The 15,252-nt window shown below is 41.5% G+C and overlaps 1 protein-coding gene across 1 annotated transcript in view; it reads right to left on the reverse strand.

Moving 5' to 3' along the window:
* Positions 1–15,252, reverse strand: part of PITPNC1 (phosphatidylinositol transfer protein cytoplasmic 1) — a 237,507-nt gene that overhangs the window by 103,911 nt on the left and 118,344 nt on the right. Inside the window, exons 3-4 of the mRNA XM_058561399.1 lie at positions 3,251–3,339; positions 2,193–2,200 (exon numbers count right to left, since the gene is read on the reverse strand). Of these exons, the coding sequence (XP_058417382.1) occupies positions 2,193–2,200; positions 3,251–3,339 (97 nt within the window). The remainder of the gene's footprint in view (positions 1–2,192; positions 2,201–3,250; positions 3,340–15,252) is intronic.

Genomic DNA, 15,252 nt, shown 5'->3' on the forward strand with positions numbered 1-15,252 from the left:
TATCCCAGACAATTAGTACCTTCCAGTCTAATAAGTGGACCCCAGTCTGCTTCGAAGGGTACTAAGATATATTCCCATTTATTTGCCCATAGAACTTCCATTTTAATGACAGCAGCGTTCAGCATTGCACAATAAATAACAATGAACATTTATCGAATATTTACCATGCACCAAGCAATAGGCTAAGATTTCACGTAGATTATTTAATATAATCTTCACATCACCCTTATGAGACAGTTATTACATTTTCCCCACTTACAGATGAGAAATGGAGGCTTAAAGGGAAGTACTTTGCACAACTGTTAATGAGGCAGGATTCAGAAGATTCCAAAGTCTTCCTCTTGAAGACTGTGCAATTGCTAGAAGCAATGGAACTGGGCAGGGGGGCTGGAGGGTAGGGAATGTTGGTGGGGAACCATTTAATTGCCCGCTATGTACAGGCAAAGTACTGACAGCTTTCTATATATTAGATCAGGAGTTGACAAACTATAGCCTGGGGGCCAAGTTTGGCCTGCTGTCTGGGCAAATATGACCATGCCAATATCTTTACATAGTCTCCAAGGCTACTTTCACAGTGACAGAGACTGTTTGGACCATAATAAGGAAAATATTTACTATAAGATCCTTTATAGAAAAAGTCTTCAGACCCCAGCATTAGATCATTGAATCCTTCTACTAATAGCTCTATGAAAGAGGGATTATCTCAATTTTAGAGATCAAGAAACTTAGGTTCAGAGACGTTAAGCTGCTTGTTCTAGAGCAGTGTTCCCCTAACTTCTAAAATGTAAAATTTGTATTTTGGCAGAGAATTGCCTTTTTTTGAAGTTAGAGACCCTGGGGAAAAATGCTATGTATGCTCCTATCATTTCATAAAAGAAAAGACTTTTTTTGGCTAACACCTGTTGCCAATCTTCCTCTTTTTGCTTGAGGAAGAGTGGCCCTGAGCTAACATCTGTGCCCATCTTCCTCTATTTTGTACGTGGGTCACCGCCACAGCATGGCTTGACAAGTGGGGTAGGTCCGTACCCAGGATCCGAACCCCTGAACCCGGGCCACTGATGTGGAGTGTGCCAAACTTAACCACTACACACCAGGCTGGCCCCAAGAAAAGACATTTTAATATCCAAGAATGAAGGATATAATTACCCAATAGTCCTTCAAGTGGAATAAATTAAATTCTATGAAAAATTTTGAATATTATTCCATTTTTTTTTATTTTGCAAAGGACAGGTGTGAATGTACTCAAGGACCAGCATGAATTCAAGAACTGGCAATTGAGGGTCACTCACTTAAGAACTTCAGCCAGTAAGTGGCAGAGCCAGAGGACACCCAGGCCTATCCGACTCCAAAGCCCATGACACTTCCACTGTATCTGTTGGGACGATGTATCTACCTGTGATTCATGCATTCATTCTGTCATTCAATAACTACTGATGGTGCATCTACTATGTGCAAGGTACCATGCTCATGCCAAGGACATGATGAATCATTTTCCTCCACGTATCTCTCACCATCTCTCTCTTTCCTTTGACTGCTTGATTAAGACCAAAAACTCAACTCCATCACAGCTCAGTTAACAATTTTCTTGTTATGACAGCTTGACTCATTGGCCGTTGGGGAAAACAATCCAAATGAAAATACTACAACACAATGATATTATAGGGTCCCTTTTTTTTAGTGTAAGTAATGACTCTAGAGGCTCTGAGGATAGGAAGAAATTAAAGGGTTTTTATCAAGACACCAAGACTGTCCAATCCAGAGCTCTGAGTATACGTCTTTCCAGTTTCAAGGTTTTCCAATAAGAGATCAGGCCACAACCTGTAAGTATAAGCCCCACCTTCCATCCATAACTACCATCATCTTTTTCATATCATGTTTCTAGAAACTGTTCTTCTATTACAGTGAACTATCACAAGTAGAGCAGTCAGGCTATTTAAAATTACAAGCAAAAGTTAATTATGTAAAGTGACTATCAAGGCATTTTAAATTAACATTCATATTCTTGAACAAATGAGAACATTCAAGTTATTGCATTATATATAACTATGTAATAGCCTACATTTAAATATTTCTGATTCTGAATTATTCCTCTATTTTTTTGATTACATTGATAAGATGAGACGTACAACGGAAGCTCCAATTACTCCATTGATCTTAGGCTGAATATTTTAAAATGATTAAATAAAACTTACTGTGTATTCTGGTCCCAGATGTTCATGTGGACAAGAGGGAAAAGAAAAAAGAGAGACAAAATTGATAATTTAGACCATGCTTATATGCAATATAAAACCACAGAACTAACAAATACTTATGAATTATAATTATTAAAAATGTGGTAAAGAAACCTTCCAAAATTTAATTTTCATAAATACTGAATGTCTCCATGTTTTCTCTTAAGACTCTTTCATATGATACTTCTGTGGTTGGGCAGATAAGGACTGTAAGACAAGATTCAATTAGCCTATAGGTTTGTGGGTAATTAAAAACCAAAGAGTTAGCATTATAAAAGCAGAATTAAAGACTAATAATTCCAGTAGAGCATTTCATTAACCACAAAGGAAATCTTTTAAGTTGAAAAGCTGCTTTTATAGCCAATAAGAAGAGCTTGTTATGATGATATTCAAGTGGGATCTTGAATTTTTGTATGTTCGGGGGTAGGAACCAAACCTTCTAAATTTTTTGGCCACAGTTTCTAGTTCAGTATCAGCACAGGGGTTATTATCACTCTATTATAAGCGAGAGGGAAAATGATCTTAAAGATTTTCATACTGTCCAATTGCAAAGGAAGTAGTTTGGGGCAGAGAGACCCAACAGAACCTTTTACATAAATTACAGTCAAGTTTTTTTTTTTGGGGGGGTGGGGTAGTGCTGTAAAACAAACAAGTCAAAATAAACAATTTGCTTATAAACAAACCACACCCCAAAATTACTTTGGGATTATTGAGGAAACAGGGAGAAATAAGGATAATGAAACCCATAGAAATGTCACTAAAAAGAGCTTCACTTTCCTCCTCCGCATGCTATTTACTACCATCGCTTTAGGAAGGAAAATGGAATGGTTTAGCTTAACTCCCACCATCCCCTGCTAGGAAGAGCGTTGACCTAAAAGTATGAAGGCAAAGGGTTTTGGGAGATATTACAGGGCTCACATAAGTCCCTGCTTGGAAAATTCACCCTAAATCAGTGAAATCTGATTGCTGCCATGTCTTGCATTGCTACATATGACATACCAGTTGTATGAAAGACTTACCTGTAATCGTGTAGGGATAATAGTTCCAAGCCTTCTCTGTAACATAAAATATTTTGGGAACGACAGCTCTAGCCCAACTAGGCAGTTTGCTAAGAGAAAAGAAAGAAAGGAAAAAAAAAAAGACAATTAGTGTCTGTCCAGAGCCTTGTTGTGCTACCATATCTTTCTGGATAAACTGACTGCTAGAGAAATCAGTTCTGAGGCATCTGTCTCTTCTCTCCACAGCCAGCCCTTCCCCGTCTCTCTGATCTTTACCATAGTTAATTGTTTCCGTGCATATTGATGTGGTCTTAAAATGTGTGAAGGTAGAAGGTTACAACTTGGCGTAGGGAACCTCATAGGGTTATAAGCCTGTCCTCTTTGATTTGAATTTGCAAGGACACGAAAATTCAGTGCCTGGAAGTGTCTTGTTTGGAGGGTTTGGCCAGCCTGGCCTTGGTCTCCTAGGAGTGACATGGCAGAAGTGGTATGAAGGGATGTTTAAGCCCGAATATTGGGGGGACAGAGGTAAATGTTAGTTAGAGCCAGGAGCCAGCTTAACAGTCCATCTGAGCGATGTTTTGAAAAAGGACTACAGCAACAGAGAGTAGCAACTTTAGATACATGAAGAGGAACAAAATACAGCCCCCTGATGACTGTAGTTGGTTGACTTATGTCCCCCCTAAAGATATATTCACGTCCTAACCCCCAATACTTCTGAATGTAACCTTATTTGAAAGTAGGGGTTTCGTAGATATAATTAAGTTAAGGATCTCAAGATGAAATCACCCTAGGGTGGGCCCTAACTCCAATGACTGGTATCCTTATAAGAGAAGGAGAGGGAGATTTGAGATACAGAGACAGAGGGGAGATGGCCACGTGAAGATGGAGGCAGAGACTGCAGTGATGCAGCTACAAGCCAAGGAACACCAAGGATTGCCGCAGACACCAGAAGCTAGGAGAGAGGCACAGAACAGGTTCCCCTCAGAGCCCCCAGAAGGAACCAACAATGCCAGCACCTTGATTTCAGGCTTAGGGTCTCCAGAACTGTGAGAGGATAAATTTGTGTTGTTTTAAGCTGCCCAGTTTTTGGCAGCTCTAGGAAACTAGCACAGTGACAGAGCCATTCCTCTGAAGCAGGGACCCAGGCAGGCAATTGTAGAAAACAAATTCTCAAAACAAGGAAAACCCAAGGGCAGATGTCCCAAGATCTTTGTAAACCAAGGACTAATTAAGTTTGGTTTTGTTTTCCTTCAGAAGTAAACTCTACAGCATAGCGCAGGCACAAAGAATTCCTTAAATATTATTTAAATGCATAGTATTATATATTCCTTAAACATGTCTGCATGATTTTATTTCCCCCCAGCACTATACCCTGGGGTTTTCTGTCTTTCCAGATACTACCATTTTGTTCTTTCCTATTTTGGCGCCTCCAGCTCAGTGTCTGGGATGCGGATGTCTAGCAGTACATCAGACCCGGAGAGATGACGCAGACTCTGCGCTCCTGAGGGCTGCATGTTGCCATAAAGAATACCAAGAGGCAGTTCTGAATTCCAAGCCGAGAAAACTAGGAAAGGGGGGACATCAAGCTAATAGAACCCCAAATCCCCAACCCCTCTTGGATGTGTAATTGAAATGACAACCACAGCCAGTAAAATACTGTGTTATCTTATATGTCTTCTCAAATTGTTTCTCTTATTTCTGACAGGATCCAGGCCCTGCTGTTTAAAAGACAAATAGTATTTTCAATGGCTGGCCGGACCTACCCAAAGCTCTGGGCTGTTTATCAGGCCTAAAACAAATGGGAAATCAAAGCTCCCCCGAAGCTGGCTGAGTGTCAGACGAAGGCCACCGCTCTCAGGTGGGCTGTGGGGAGCGAGCCGGAGCAGTTCTCTAACTCACGTAACCATTCTTCTTGCTGCTCTAGTGAGAATCTCTCACTCCTATAAACCATGCCTGCAGTAACTGCTCATTTACCTTACGCTCACACCGCTCCAAAGGAAGGGGTTGCTTCCTGACAGGGGTTTTTACAGCTTTTGCCTATGATTTATTCCTTCAGTCACTGAAGCTGGAGTGCAACTGGGTTTGACGTCGAGAGTGGGAAAATCACAGTGGGCTTGCCTGTAGGAAATGGTCACAAGCAAAACTTCCCCTGGGTTCCCTCCTGTCAGCCCCCACACCCCAGAGTGACATGCCCACGGGTAGTGTAGGAAGATGTGGATTCTATTCACAGGCAAGTGGTTTTCTTGTGCTTTTGATGGACTGAAAATGGGATTGTAGACTCTCCTCAAAGTAAGGTAGGCATTGTTCTACTTAGACAAAGTACCTACGTCTCCCTGCAAGCATTAGGGCCCATTCTCCACTGTCCTCTTGGGGGGAGATGTTCCCTCTACACTTCCCCTCACTAGGCTCCTCATGCACAACACTCTGGGGCCCAAGTGCTCCTCCATCCATAATTCATTCCCTATATCATTAAAAAAGCCTCCCAGCAGAACCACATTCCTAAGCAACAATCATTTTCTGGAAGGAAGATGAAAATCATTGGCAATTTTCCATTCATGTTGAGAATTTTCCTATTTGTAAATGGTCAGGACTCCAGATTCCAGAATCTTTATTTTAACTGTTTCATCCACCAGCTCATGCAGGAAACACAGCACTATAATCAATTACCTTTTCCAATGAGATGCTCTAAAAAACACAGTCATTTGGCCTATACAATTTTATGCAACTCTTCTAATTAGTCTGGGAAGGAGGCCCTTCTAGTATAAGTCATTTACCAGGCCAGGGGCAGGAGGCATTTGCAACAAGTTTCATGATATGCTATTTAAATATTTTTAAGCCCACTAACAGACCTTCTCTCAGCCCCCGATTCCCTCAGAGCACATCATTATTCAAATCGTTTCCGTCTGAGAAAGTAAAATTCATTTTTCCCTGCAGCAATGATTTATCAGGGCTGCAAGGAAAATGGAATTAAATTAGTCCCTACTGTTGCTGTCACTTTCATGATGTATACTGTCACACAGCCTACAATTCTAAGGAGAAGTCTGTCACTCAAACTCACTACCAGGTGTCAAGTAAGAACCTCTCTTCTAGAAAGAAGGCACGGTTTGCATCATGTCCTCTTGATCCACAAGCCAGGACCAAACCTCCCAATGGCCCATCTTTAGAAACACTGCGGAGAAAGACGGACAGAACTCTAAAGCCTTTCCAGAATCGGGAAACGTGCCGAGGTGCAATGATACGGTTCCCCAAACGGCTTTATCAATGCCTCCTAAAGATATACTTTTCAAAACATTTGGTTTCTTACTTTTAAATTGAAACTTCTTTTAGTTCTGCTCTTAATGTAATTCTTTATATGACAGCAAAGAAATGAGCAGAGTTCCCAACTAGAGCCATCACCCATGAGAGGCAGGGCTGCCAGGGCTTCACCCACGGGGAGTTCCTTGAACTTGGACACCACCACCACTCTCCCTACTTAACAGGACAGTTTGTGCTGGGATTCTGGGAAAAAGGCCCGCCTTGTCCAGGTTCTTGGAAGGCTCTGCTTGGATAGCATTAGGGTGACACGGCTGGCACTCAGGGGGGCAGCCACACGTGTCAACATCATCAGTCAGGAGTGCGGCAAAACCAAGGTGGCAAATGCTCGACTGGATGATCTCTAAGATCCCAACCGGGCCTAAACGGTCTGTTCCTGAGATTGCCCATAAGGGTAGAAGGGAGGGGGACCTGGCAGCATGAGAACCCCTGGCATGTTTTTAAGGATTAAGATGGGGACAGAATAGAAAAGCATGGACTGAAAGGTATACTGGGAAGAGTCCCTTACATGCTCTACTTTTTCCAGTATATATGAAAAATACTATTTATTAATGAATTAAATTTATTTAATATTATATTAAACATTTATATATTGAATATATAATTATATAGACTATATAAGACTAAATATTCTAAACGATATAATGTTCTTATACAGTATGGCTATTGTGCACCATCTGTCACTCCTGACTAGAATGCAAGTCCCACCAGGACAGGGATCTTTGTTCTGCTCACTGCTGCATGCCCAGCACCTAGAATGGTGCCTGGCACTTAGCAGGTGCTCAATAAATATTTCCTGAATGAATGAAGATTGTCTCTGGATATTCAGAAGTCAATAAATGACCCTGACGATTCTTTCAAAATAGCATGGAAATAAGCTCTTAGGTCAGAATCTCTGACTCTGACACTTTCTCTATGACCTGTTGCCTGGGCAGTGGGCTCTCCCAAAGCCACACAAGCTCTGGGCACTGAGCTCTTTGGGCAAGATTTGGGAAATGGGGTTAATTTGCTCGGCAGACCTGGGAGAGCTGGGAGAAGAGGAAATGTGAGAGACCCAAGTCATGGCAACAAGGCTCTACCAATGAGCTGGCAGGTAAAGTGACCAGCTGGTGGCTTTTCTTGTCCAGTTAAACAGGATTCATGGCTTAGGGAAGCTGTACCCTCTCCTACTCAGAGCCACCGGAGGCCAGGATAGGTGGCCCTGGAAGGCAAGAGCCACGTAGCAGGAGAAATGTTGTTCTCTCCGTGCAAATCGACTTAGGCATTAGGCAGAATCACCGTTAGAAGCTGGCAACCCTCCCTGACTGGCAGCTGCCAGCACAGCCTAATTAATCCAATAGCCGTGGTGAGGAAGAACATGACACTTCATGACTGAAAAACAAGCCTAAAAATAGGCTCCATCTTTTCTCCAATAACCCTCCACCCTCACCCCTTGATTCCCTCCCCTCATGGGCTCCAGTGGGGAGGGCTTGCAGAGATGCTACAGATGAAGTGAAAATGAAAGGGGTCAAAGAAAAGCCCCACTCTCATATGATTCTGGGTGGCAGGTTTTATTTAGAATCACTGTTCCAGTTTGATTAGTATCTTGCCTTCTTTCCCCGGGTGCCAGTTGAAACCAGAGTTCTTGAAGAGAAACCAAGAAATACCACTTATTTGGTTAAGTGAACTGGATCGAAGGCCCAAGGACAACCACCAAATGTACTAATGTACCAGTACTAATGTAATGTCCTAAATGTATTAGGCAACCGCCAAAATGTACTGTGCGCCCAACAGTATATCAGACGCTGTAGGAGGGGCCGGAGGATGGAGCAACCCATAATCCCTGGGAGACGAGAGGCAAGTAATAAAAGGATGAATGGCATTTTAAAAAGACATTATACCCAATTTAAAAATGGGCAAAGGATTTCAATAGACATGTCTCCAAAGAAGACACAAATGGCCAACGAACACACAAAACGACACTCAACATCATTAGTCATTAGGAAAGTGCCAGTCAAAACCACAACGAGATACCACTTCACATCCACTAGGATGGCTATAATCAAAAAGACAGACAATAACAAGTGTCGATGATTATGTAGAGAAATTGGAACCCTCATACGTTGCTGTTGGGAATGTAAAATGGTGCAGCCACTCTGGAAAACAGTTTAGAAGTTCCCCTCCCCATCCACTAGTAGCTCAGCTGGGACTGGGAACTCAATGGGATGCCTATGTTCGGGATTTTGGAACAAATGACAGAAAAAATGGACAACTCAGACCTACCCATGGCAGCCGTGGTGGTGATGGTGGAATGAAACCGTATGGTTCTACTTAAAGATGATTGTCATCATTGCTGCTCTTGGCCTCTTGGAGCTGCCCTGATAGCTGTCCATACTCAAGCCTCCAGACAATTCTGTGGGCTGCTAACATCCTTCCATGAAATGTCCTTTCTGCTCAAGACAGACTCAGAGAGTAGGCCCTGACTACACAGGCATTGAGTATTTCCAGTGTCTCTAATAGTTGCTTTGGGTAATAAATGATAAAGTAGTTTCTGAATAAGATTTGGCTTCCCATATAGATTGACGTAAGGAAGAGAATCTGCTCACCTTGCCAGCTCTTGAATTCAGGTCCACAGGTCAAAAATATTTCTCCACGTAAATTATTAAATGAACCCTGGAACATCTTAGCTATTGCTGGTCCAGATCTCAGCACCCACTTCCCTGTGGCCAGGGAAGGGGTCCACATCATGCCACGGTGGCACAAGGATTATTTGGAGCTGAAGACATTTGAGAATCAACAGTTACAGGAAGAGACTTTTCCTGAACTCCCCTTATCTGCCTAAAAGCAGAGCCTCCTGAAAGAATTCAACTGTCATAAATCCCCTCTCCCGGAGTTTCACAACCAGAGAGAACTGACTCCTATCACCAGAGTCGAGAAGTAAGCACCAGGATGAGAAATCTCCTAAACAGATATGGTCACAAAACCATCACATTATTTCCCATCCATTCTCCTAAGGCCTCATTTATTTTTCATAAGTCATTTGTTTTCCCCTAAGTGCATTTACTTCCCTGTCCCTTTCCCCTATTAAAATTGTATATAAGCCCCAAATTCTAACCCCACGTTTGAGTCACATTTTTCTGGGTGCTCTCACATACGTCTGTCAATGAAAATGACTTTTCTCCTGTTAATCTGTCAGTTTCAGGTTAATTTGCAGGCCCCCAATCACTGACCATAAGTGGGGTGAGGAAAGATTTTTCCTCTCTGACACCACTCACAAGATGGACAGATGGACTCACAAATGCTGGAACCAGTCAGTCTAGGACTCGACTTTGATCAGAAGGCAAAGACCATGTCTTACTTATTAAAGGATTCCCTCCAATACTCAAAAAATTTGTTGCACATTGTAGGTTTCAGTAAATACCCATTTAATGAATTACAATTACGAAGCTGCCTTGCCAGCATGGCAGTCCCATGACCTGTGGATGCAGGACATGGGTTAACTTGAGATGGATCTAGTTCGTGACTACAAAGTAATGGGTTTAATTTTCTTTTATGAGTGTGGAAATTCATCTTATTATTTTACAGTTCTGTCACATATCAATTTTTTCTTTCTCTCTTACTAAACCATAATCTCCCTGGTTCTAAGACATGTGCCCATATTCTTCCAAATATGCCAAGAGCTTTTTATTTTTATTTTATTTTGTGTGTGTGTGTGTGAGGAAGATTAGCCCTGAGCTAACCTCTGTTGTCAATCCTCTTTTTGCCAAGGAAGATTGGCCCTGGGCTAACATCTGATGCCAATCTTCCTCTTTTTGCTGAAGAAGATTGGCCCTGGGCTAACATCTGTGCCCATCTTCCTCTACTTTATATAAGACACGGCCACAGCATGGCTTGACAAGCGGTGCGTCAGTCCGCGCCGGGGTTCTGAACTGGCAAACCCCGGGCCGCCAAAGCGGAGCGCGTGAACTTAACCGCTAGGCCACTGGGCCTTATAAAACGATGGACCTAGTTTAGACTTGTGCAAAGGGAACTGAAAGTACTTTTTTTCCTGTGCCTTATTGGTTACTCACTTATGTATGCTGGAGGAGAGTCAGGATAACGTCTGAAACATACTTTGAGCATAGAAAATTAGAGTTGAAGGATCTAAAAAGTTGTCCAGTTTAGCCACCTAATTGATGTTTGAATCTGCTCGAGGACAGCCTGACACGTGGGTGTTCCACTCACGCTCAAGCACCCCCAGTGACAGCGTAATTGACTAGAAGGTACCCAACTGCATTCTCAGGAGGCTTGCATACGTAGATTTCTTCCTTAAACTGAGCCTGAATCCTTCTCCTGCCATTCTCGCCCATTGGTCTTGGTCCAGTTGGTCCTTCTGATTCTTAAAGAATACATACGCCTAATTCTTCTCCCACCTGATTACACCATATACACCCCAAGTCTAGCTTTTCTAGGTTAAAAGTTCTTGATTTCTTTAGTCATTCCTCACATCACTTGGGTTTCTCATCCTAAAATTCACATGAACAATTTTGGAAGAGTTGAATAAATAGGAGGGACTTGCCCTACCAGATATCAAGGCTCTTTATAAAGCTATAGTAATTAAGAATTTTAGGATTATAGTCTCAAATTCTATTTTAAAAACAACCCTCTTGGCATTTTAATTAGATTTGCATGAAACATGATTTGGGAATTGATGGCAACTTTATAATATAGCATTTCCCATCCACGAATATTGCTATTTATCTCAGGTTTTTAAAATGTCCTCCATTAATGTTTTATATTTTTCTCCAAAAAAATTTTTGTATATCTTGTGGATTTATTACTAGGTATCTTTAAGTTTCTTTTTCTGTTATAAATGGAATTTTAAAAAATTATATTTTCCATTTATTGTTTCTGCTATACAAGCAGTGCTACTGATTTTTGTATATGAATTTTATACCCAGCAATCTTGTTGAATTCTCATATTGATGTTAAGAGAGATAAATCTGATCAGGTCATGATTTATTATTATTATTATTGTTATTATTATTATTCTGTGAGGTATTTGATTTGCTAATGCTTTATATAGGATTTTCATACCTATGTTCTTAACTGAGATTGGCCTATAAGTTTCTTTTTTGTACTGTTATTGTTCAGTTTTGCTATTAAGATTCACGTGGTAGGCAATATTCCTTGCCTTCCCAGCGGTCACCCTCCATTTCCTCCCCATTTCTTAGAAGCAGATCATGCCCCTCTTGTACATCTTTCTCTTTTTAGCAAGGAGGAAAATCTTGTGTCTTATTGGCTGGAACCAGGTCATATGGCCATCTCTAGCTGTAAAGGTGGCCATGAAAGTGAGTACCTGACATTTTCAACCTCAAGTTATTTAGAAATTTTTATATTTCTAAATGATGAGAAAGTTCATTTTTTGTTGTTGTTGTTATCAATTTCTTATTGTAATGCTTTGTAATCAGCCAACAGGATCTACACGATATTGATTTTCTGGTATTTGTTGAGATTGATTGCTGGCCTAGTTTGTAGTCAGTTTTTGTACATTTTCACGTGTGTTTGAAAGCATGTTGGTTCTAGGGTCTATTAATGTCCACTAGATCAAGTTTGTAATTCTGCTGTTTACATCTTCGCTGTTTGCTAAATTGTTTATCTATTTGATCCATCAGTTTATTAAGTAGGTATGTTAAAATCTCCCATTATAACTTTAGGCTACTTGCGATTTTGTCAGCGTTGCCATATATTTGTTGAGCTAGGTTCCAGTTCAGGATTTAACTCACATACCTTTATTGGGACCCTGATCTATTTCGATTTATCTTACCATCAAAATTTATATTTTCTATTTACCATACTTTTTGTAGGCTTCTCTTTGTTCTTCCTTTGCCATCTACTGGATTGATCAAGTTTTCTCTTGGAAGTTATGTACTGTTTTACTATTCCTTTATTTTATTTTATTTTTTAAATTTTATTTATTTATTTATTTTCCCCCAAAGCCCCAGTAGATAGTTGTATGTCATAGCTGCACATCCTTCTAGTTGCTGTATGTGGGACGCGGCCTCAGCATGGCCGGAGAAGCGGTGCGTTGGTGCGCGCCCGGGATGTGAAGCCGGGCCGCCAGCAGCGGAGAGTGTGGACTTAACCACTAAGCCACAGGGCCAGCCCTTACTATTCCTTTAGAGGTTAACTTTATATTTTGAATATGCACACTTGCCTTAAACAATTTTAAATTGATCAACATCACTTTCTTCTTCCTAAACAATAGCAGCAACTGAGAGTATGTTTTATTTTACTATAACTACTAACCTCTCATCTTCTGTTATTATTTAAATTCCACAAATATACCCCAAATTACTCATTATTAGTATTTTTTTTTTAGGAAGATTGGCCCTGAGCTAACATCTATTGCCAATCTTCCTCTTTTTCTTTTTTCTCCCCAAAGCCCCAGTACCTAGTTGTCTATCCTAGTTGTAGGTCCTTCTAGTTCTTCTACGTGGGACACTGCCTCAGCATGGCTTGATGAGTGGTGAGTAGGTCCACACCCAGGATCCAAACCCACAAACCCCGGGCTGCCAAAGCAGAACACATGAACTTAACCGCTATGCTGCCAGGCCAGCCCCCATTATTAGTATTTTTAAAACCTTCTGTACTCATTTAGATTTGCCCAGATGCTTACTGATTTCTTTGTTTATTACTACTTCTATATGCCCCCTCCTCCTTCTTGGGTTCAATTTCCTTTTATTTCAAGTACATCCTTTAGTAGTTCTTTCAATGTTGTTCTCACAATGCTCAGTTCTAACTCCCCAGTTGTGTGGGCCAGGGCCACATTTCCTGTCCCCTTATGGGCATGACACCCCCAGCCCCTAGATGTCAGGGTCTACACTCAGTTCTGACATCCTCCCTAGCACTAGCTCCCTAGCTTCCCTAGCACTAGCTCATGTGCTTTCTACTCTGATTTGAGCTTCTTCTTTATTTCCAGGACCTGAGGATTTCCCTTTCCTTGTTTTGAACTCGGCTTTATATTGTTATATTTCATCCTGTGTTTGTCATACATGGTGGGGGGAGGGTCCACATTAATCTTTTTAGTTACTATTACTGGAAGTCCAGATAGTCTATTTATAACAAATTTCCCTCTTACTAATGTTTATTATTCTCCTTTAAAATAAATAGCATATATTTTGATAGAGAAAACAGACATGACAGAGACAGCTGGACATGTCTCGTTCTGTTTCAGGAAAAGTTATAAAGTTTTCTACAATTTTTCTTGAATTTGGTATATAGGAAACACTCCCCAGGTAATACCTTGGGAAAATGCAATCATCTGCCAAGAAATGGAATTTTCTATAGATTTGTATCTATTTTCTTGCATCTCCTTCACTTCTCTTTGCTCTGCAGAGGTGATCCCTACTCAAGAGTTGATTTACACCCTCTGCACAAGAATGCCAGAGGAGCATATTGAGAAACCTGTCTCTGTAGGGAAGCCATCCCCAGGCTAGACCCAGAGCTCAGCTACTCCTGCAAATCAACAGCTGGCTGGAGGCTGAACTGGTTCCAAATCCCGGGAATTCACAGCTACTAATAGATGAATGGGATCAATTTCATTTGCATTTCATCGTGACTCAGGAATTCCCCGGTACTGCATCCCTGGGCAGATTAAAACAAGTTTGTTTAATCAGCCCACAGCCTTCACTGTCAGGATGCCGGCCTGAGAGATTGCCATATACTCTAGTGATAGGACCCAAACTCTCCTATCAAAAAGGAACAGTCCACTTCAGCCCGCCGGAGGGTGGAGGCCAGGTGAGAATGGTGGAATCCAAATACAGCTCCTCTCAGAGACGTCTGACCATGGTCAAATCACTAAGAATGGATACATATTCACAAGTATCAGTGAATAAACTGGGGCACAGTCCAGGTATTACGTTGGAAATGCTTTCTGAATAATTACATATGGGCTCTAGGAGAGGCCATAGGTGAGGGTAAAGAGTATTCATGGAAATGATAGCAAAGACCAGACTGGTGATGCTCTGGTTCACGGGAGTAGACAGTTGCTTTCAATAAAATATATTCCACATGGCATGTGACTACAAATGTTCTGACCCAGAAAAGAAGCGAAGGGAAGAAAATGGGCTGCAGGGGGCTGTAGGGTGGGAGAAGATCAGACAAGCCCCAATAATCAATTATGCCATTTGTGATAAGAAAATCGCAAGCGATTAAAGAATATATTTTGGAAAACAAAAATGGTAGTCCTGATTACTGCTGGTTTATAATCCTCAATTATAATTACCCTTCCAAAAGGGGAGATGACAACCTCTACCTTGGGAAGGATGGGTCGGTCCACTTGAGAAATGGAAATCACCTTGGCATTGCATATCACTTTGGTCACAGGTGACCGTTTGTTTTGTCAATTCCCTCTGCGGACACCTGTGTGGTCATTGGCACTAACTGTAAATCTTACCAAGTCAAGACTCCAGTGGCCCACTGCTACTCTCAGCACTTCTCTACCACTTACAGGCAAAGCCATCTCTTTCCTGCTGCTGACACTGGATCAAGGGAGACGACAGAGTCCTTTGATCCTTAAGATCAGATTTCATCTTAACATGTCACCCAAGGCGTTGGAAAGGTAAGATAAAAGCTCCTCCTAATGAAAATGCAGTTGAGGACTATTTTGCAGAAGGCAGGGGATTCTGTTTTTGGAAGCAACCAGAATGGTGGATGCAGAGGGCAGATGTAATGACTTTTCCAGTCGC

This window comes from Diceros bicornis, chromosome 18, assembly GCF_020826845.1.
Source record: "Diceros bicornis minor isolate mBicDic1 chromosome 18, mDicBic1.mat.cur, whole genome shotgun sequence".
Classification (NCBI taxonomy): Eukaryota; Metazoa; Chordata; class Mammalia; order Perissodactyla; family Rhinocerotidae; genus Diceros; species Diceros bicornis.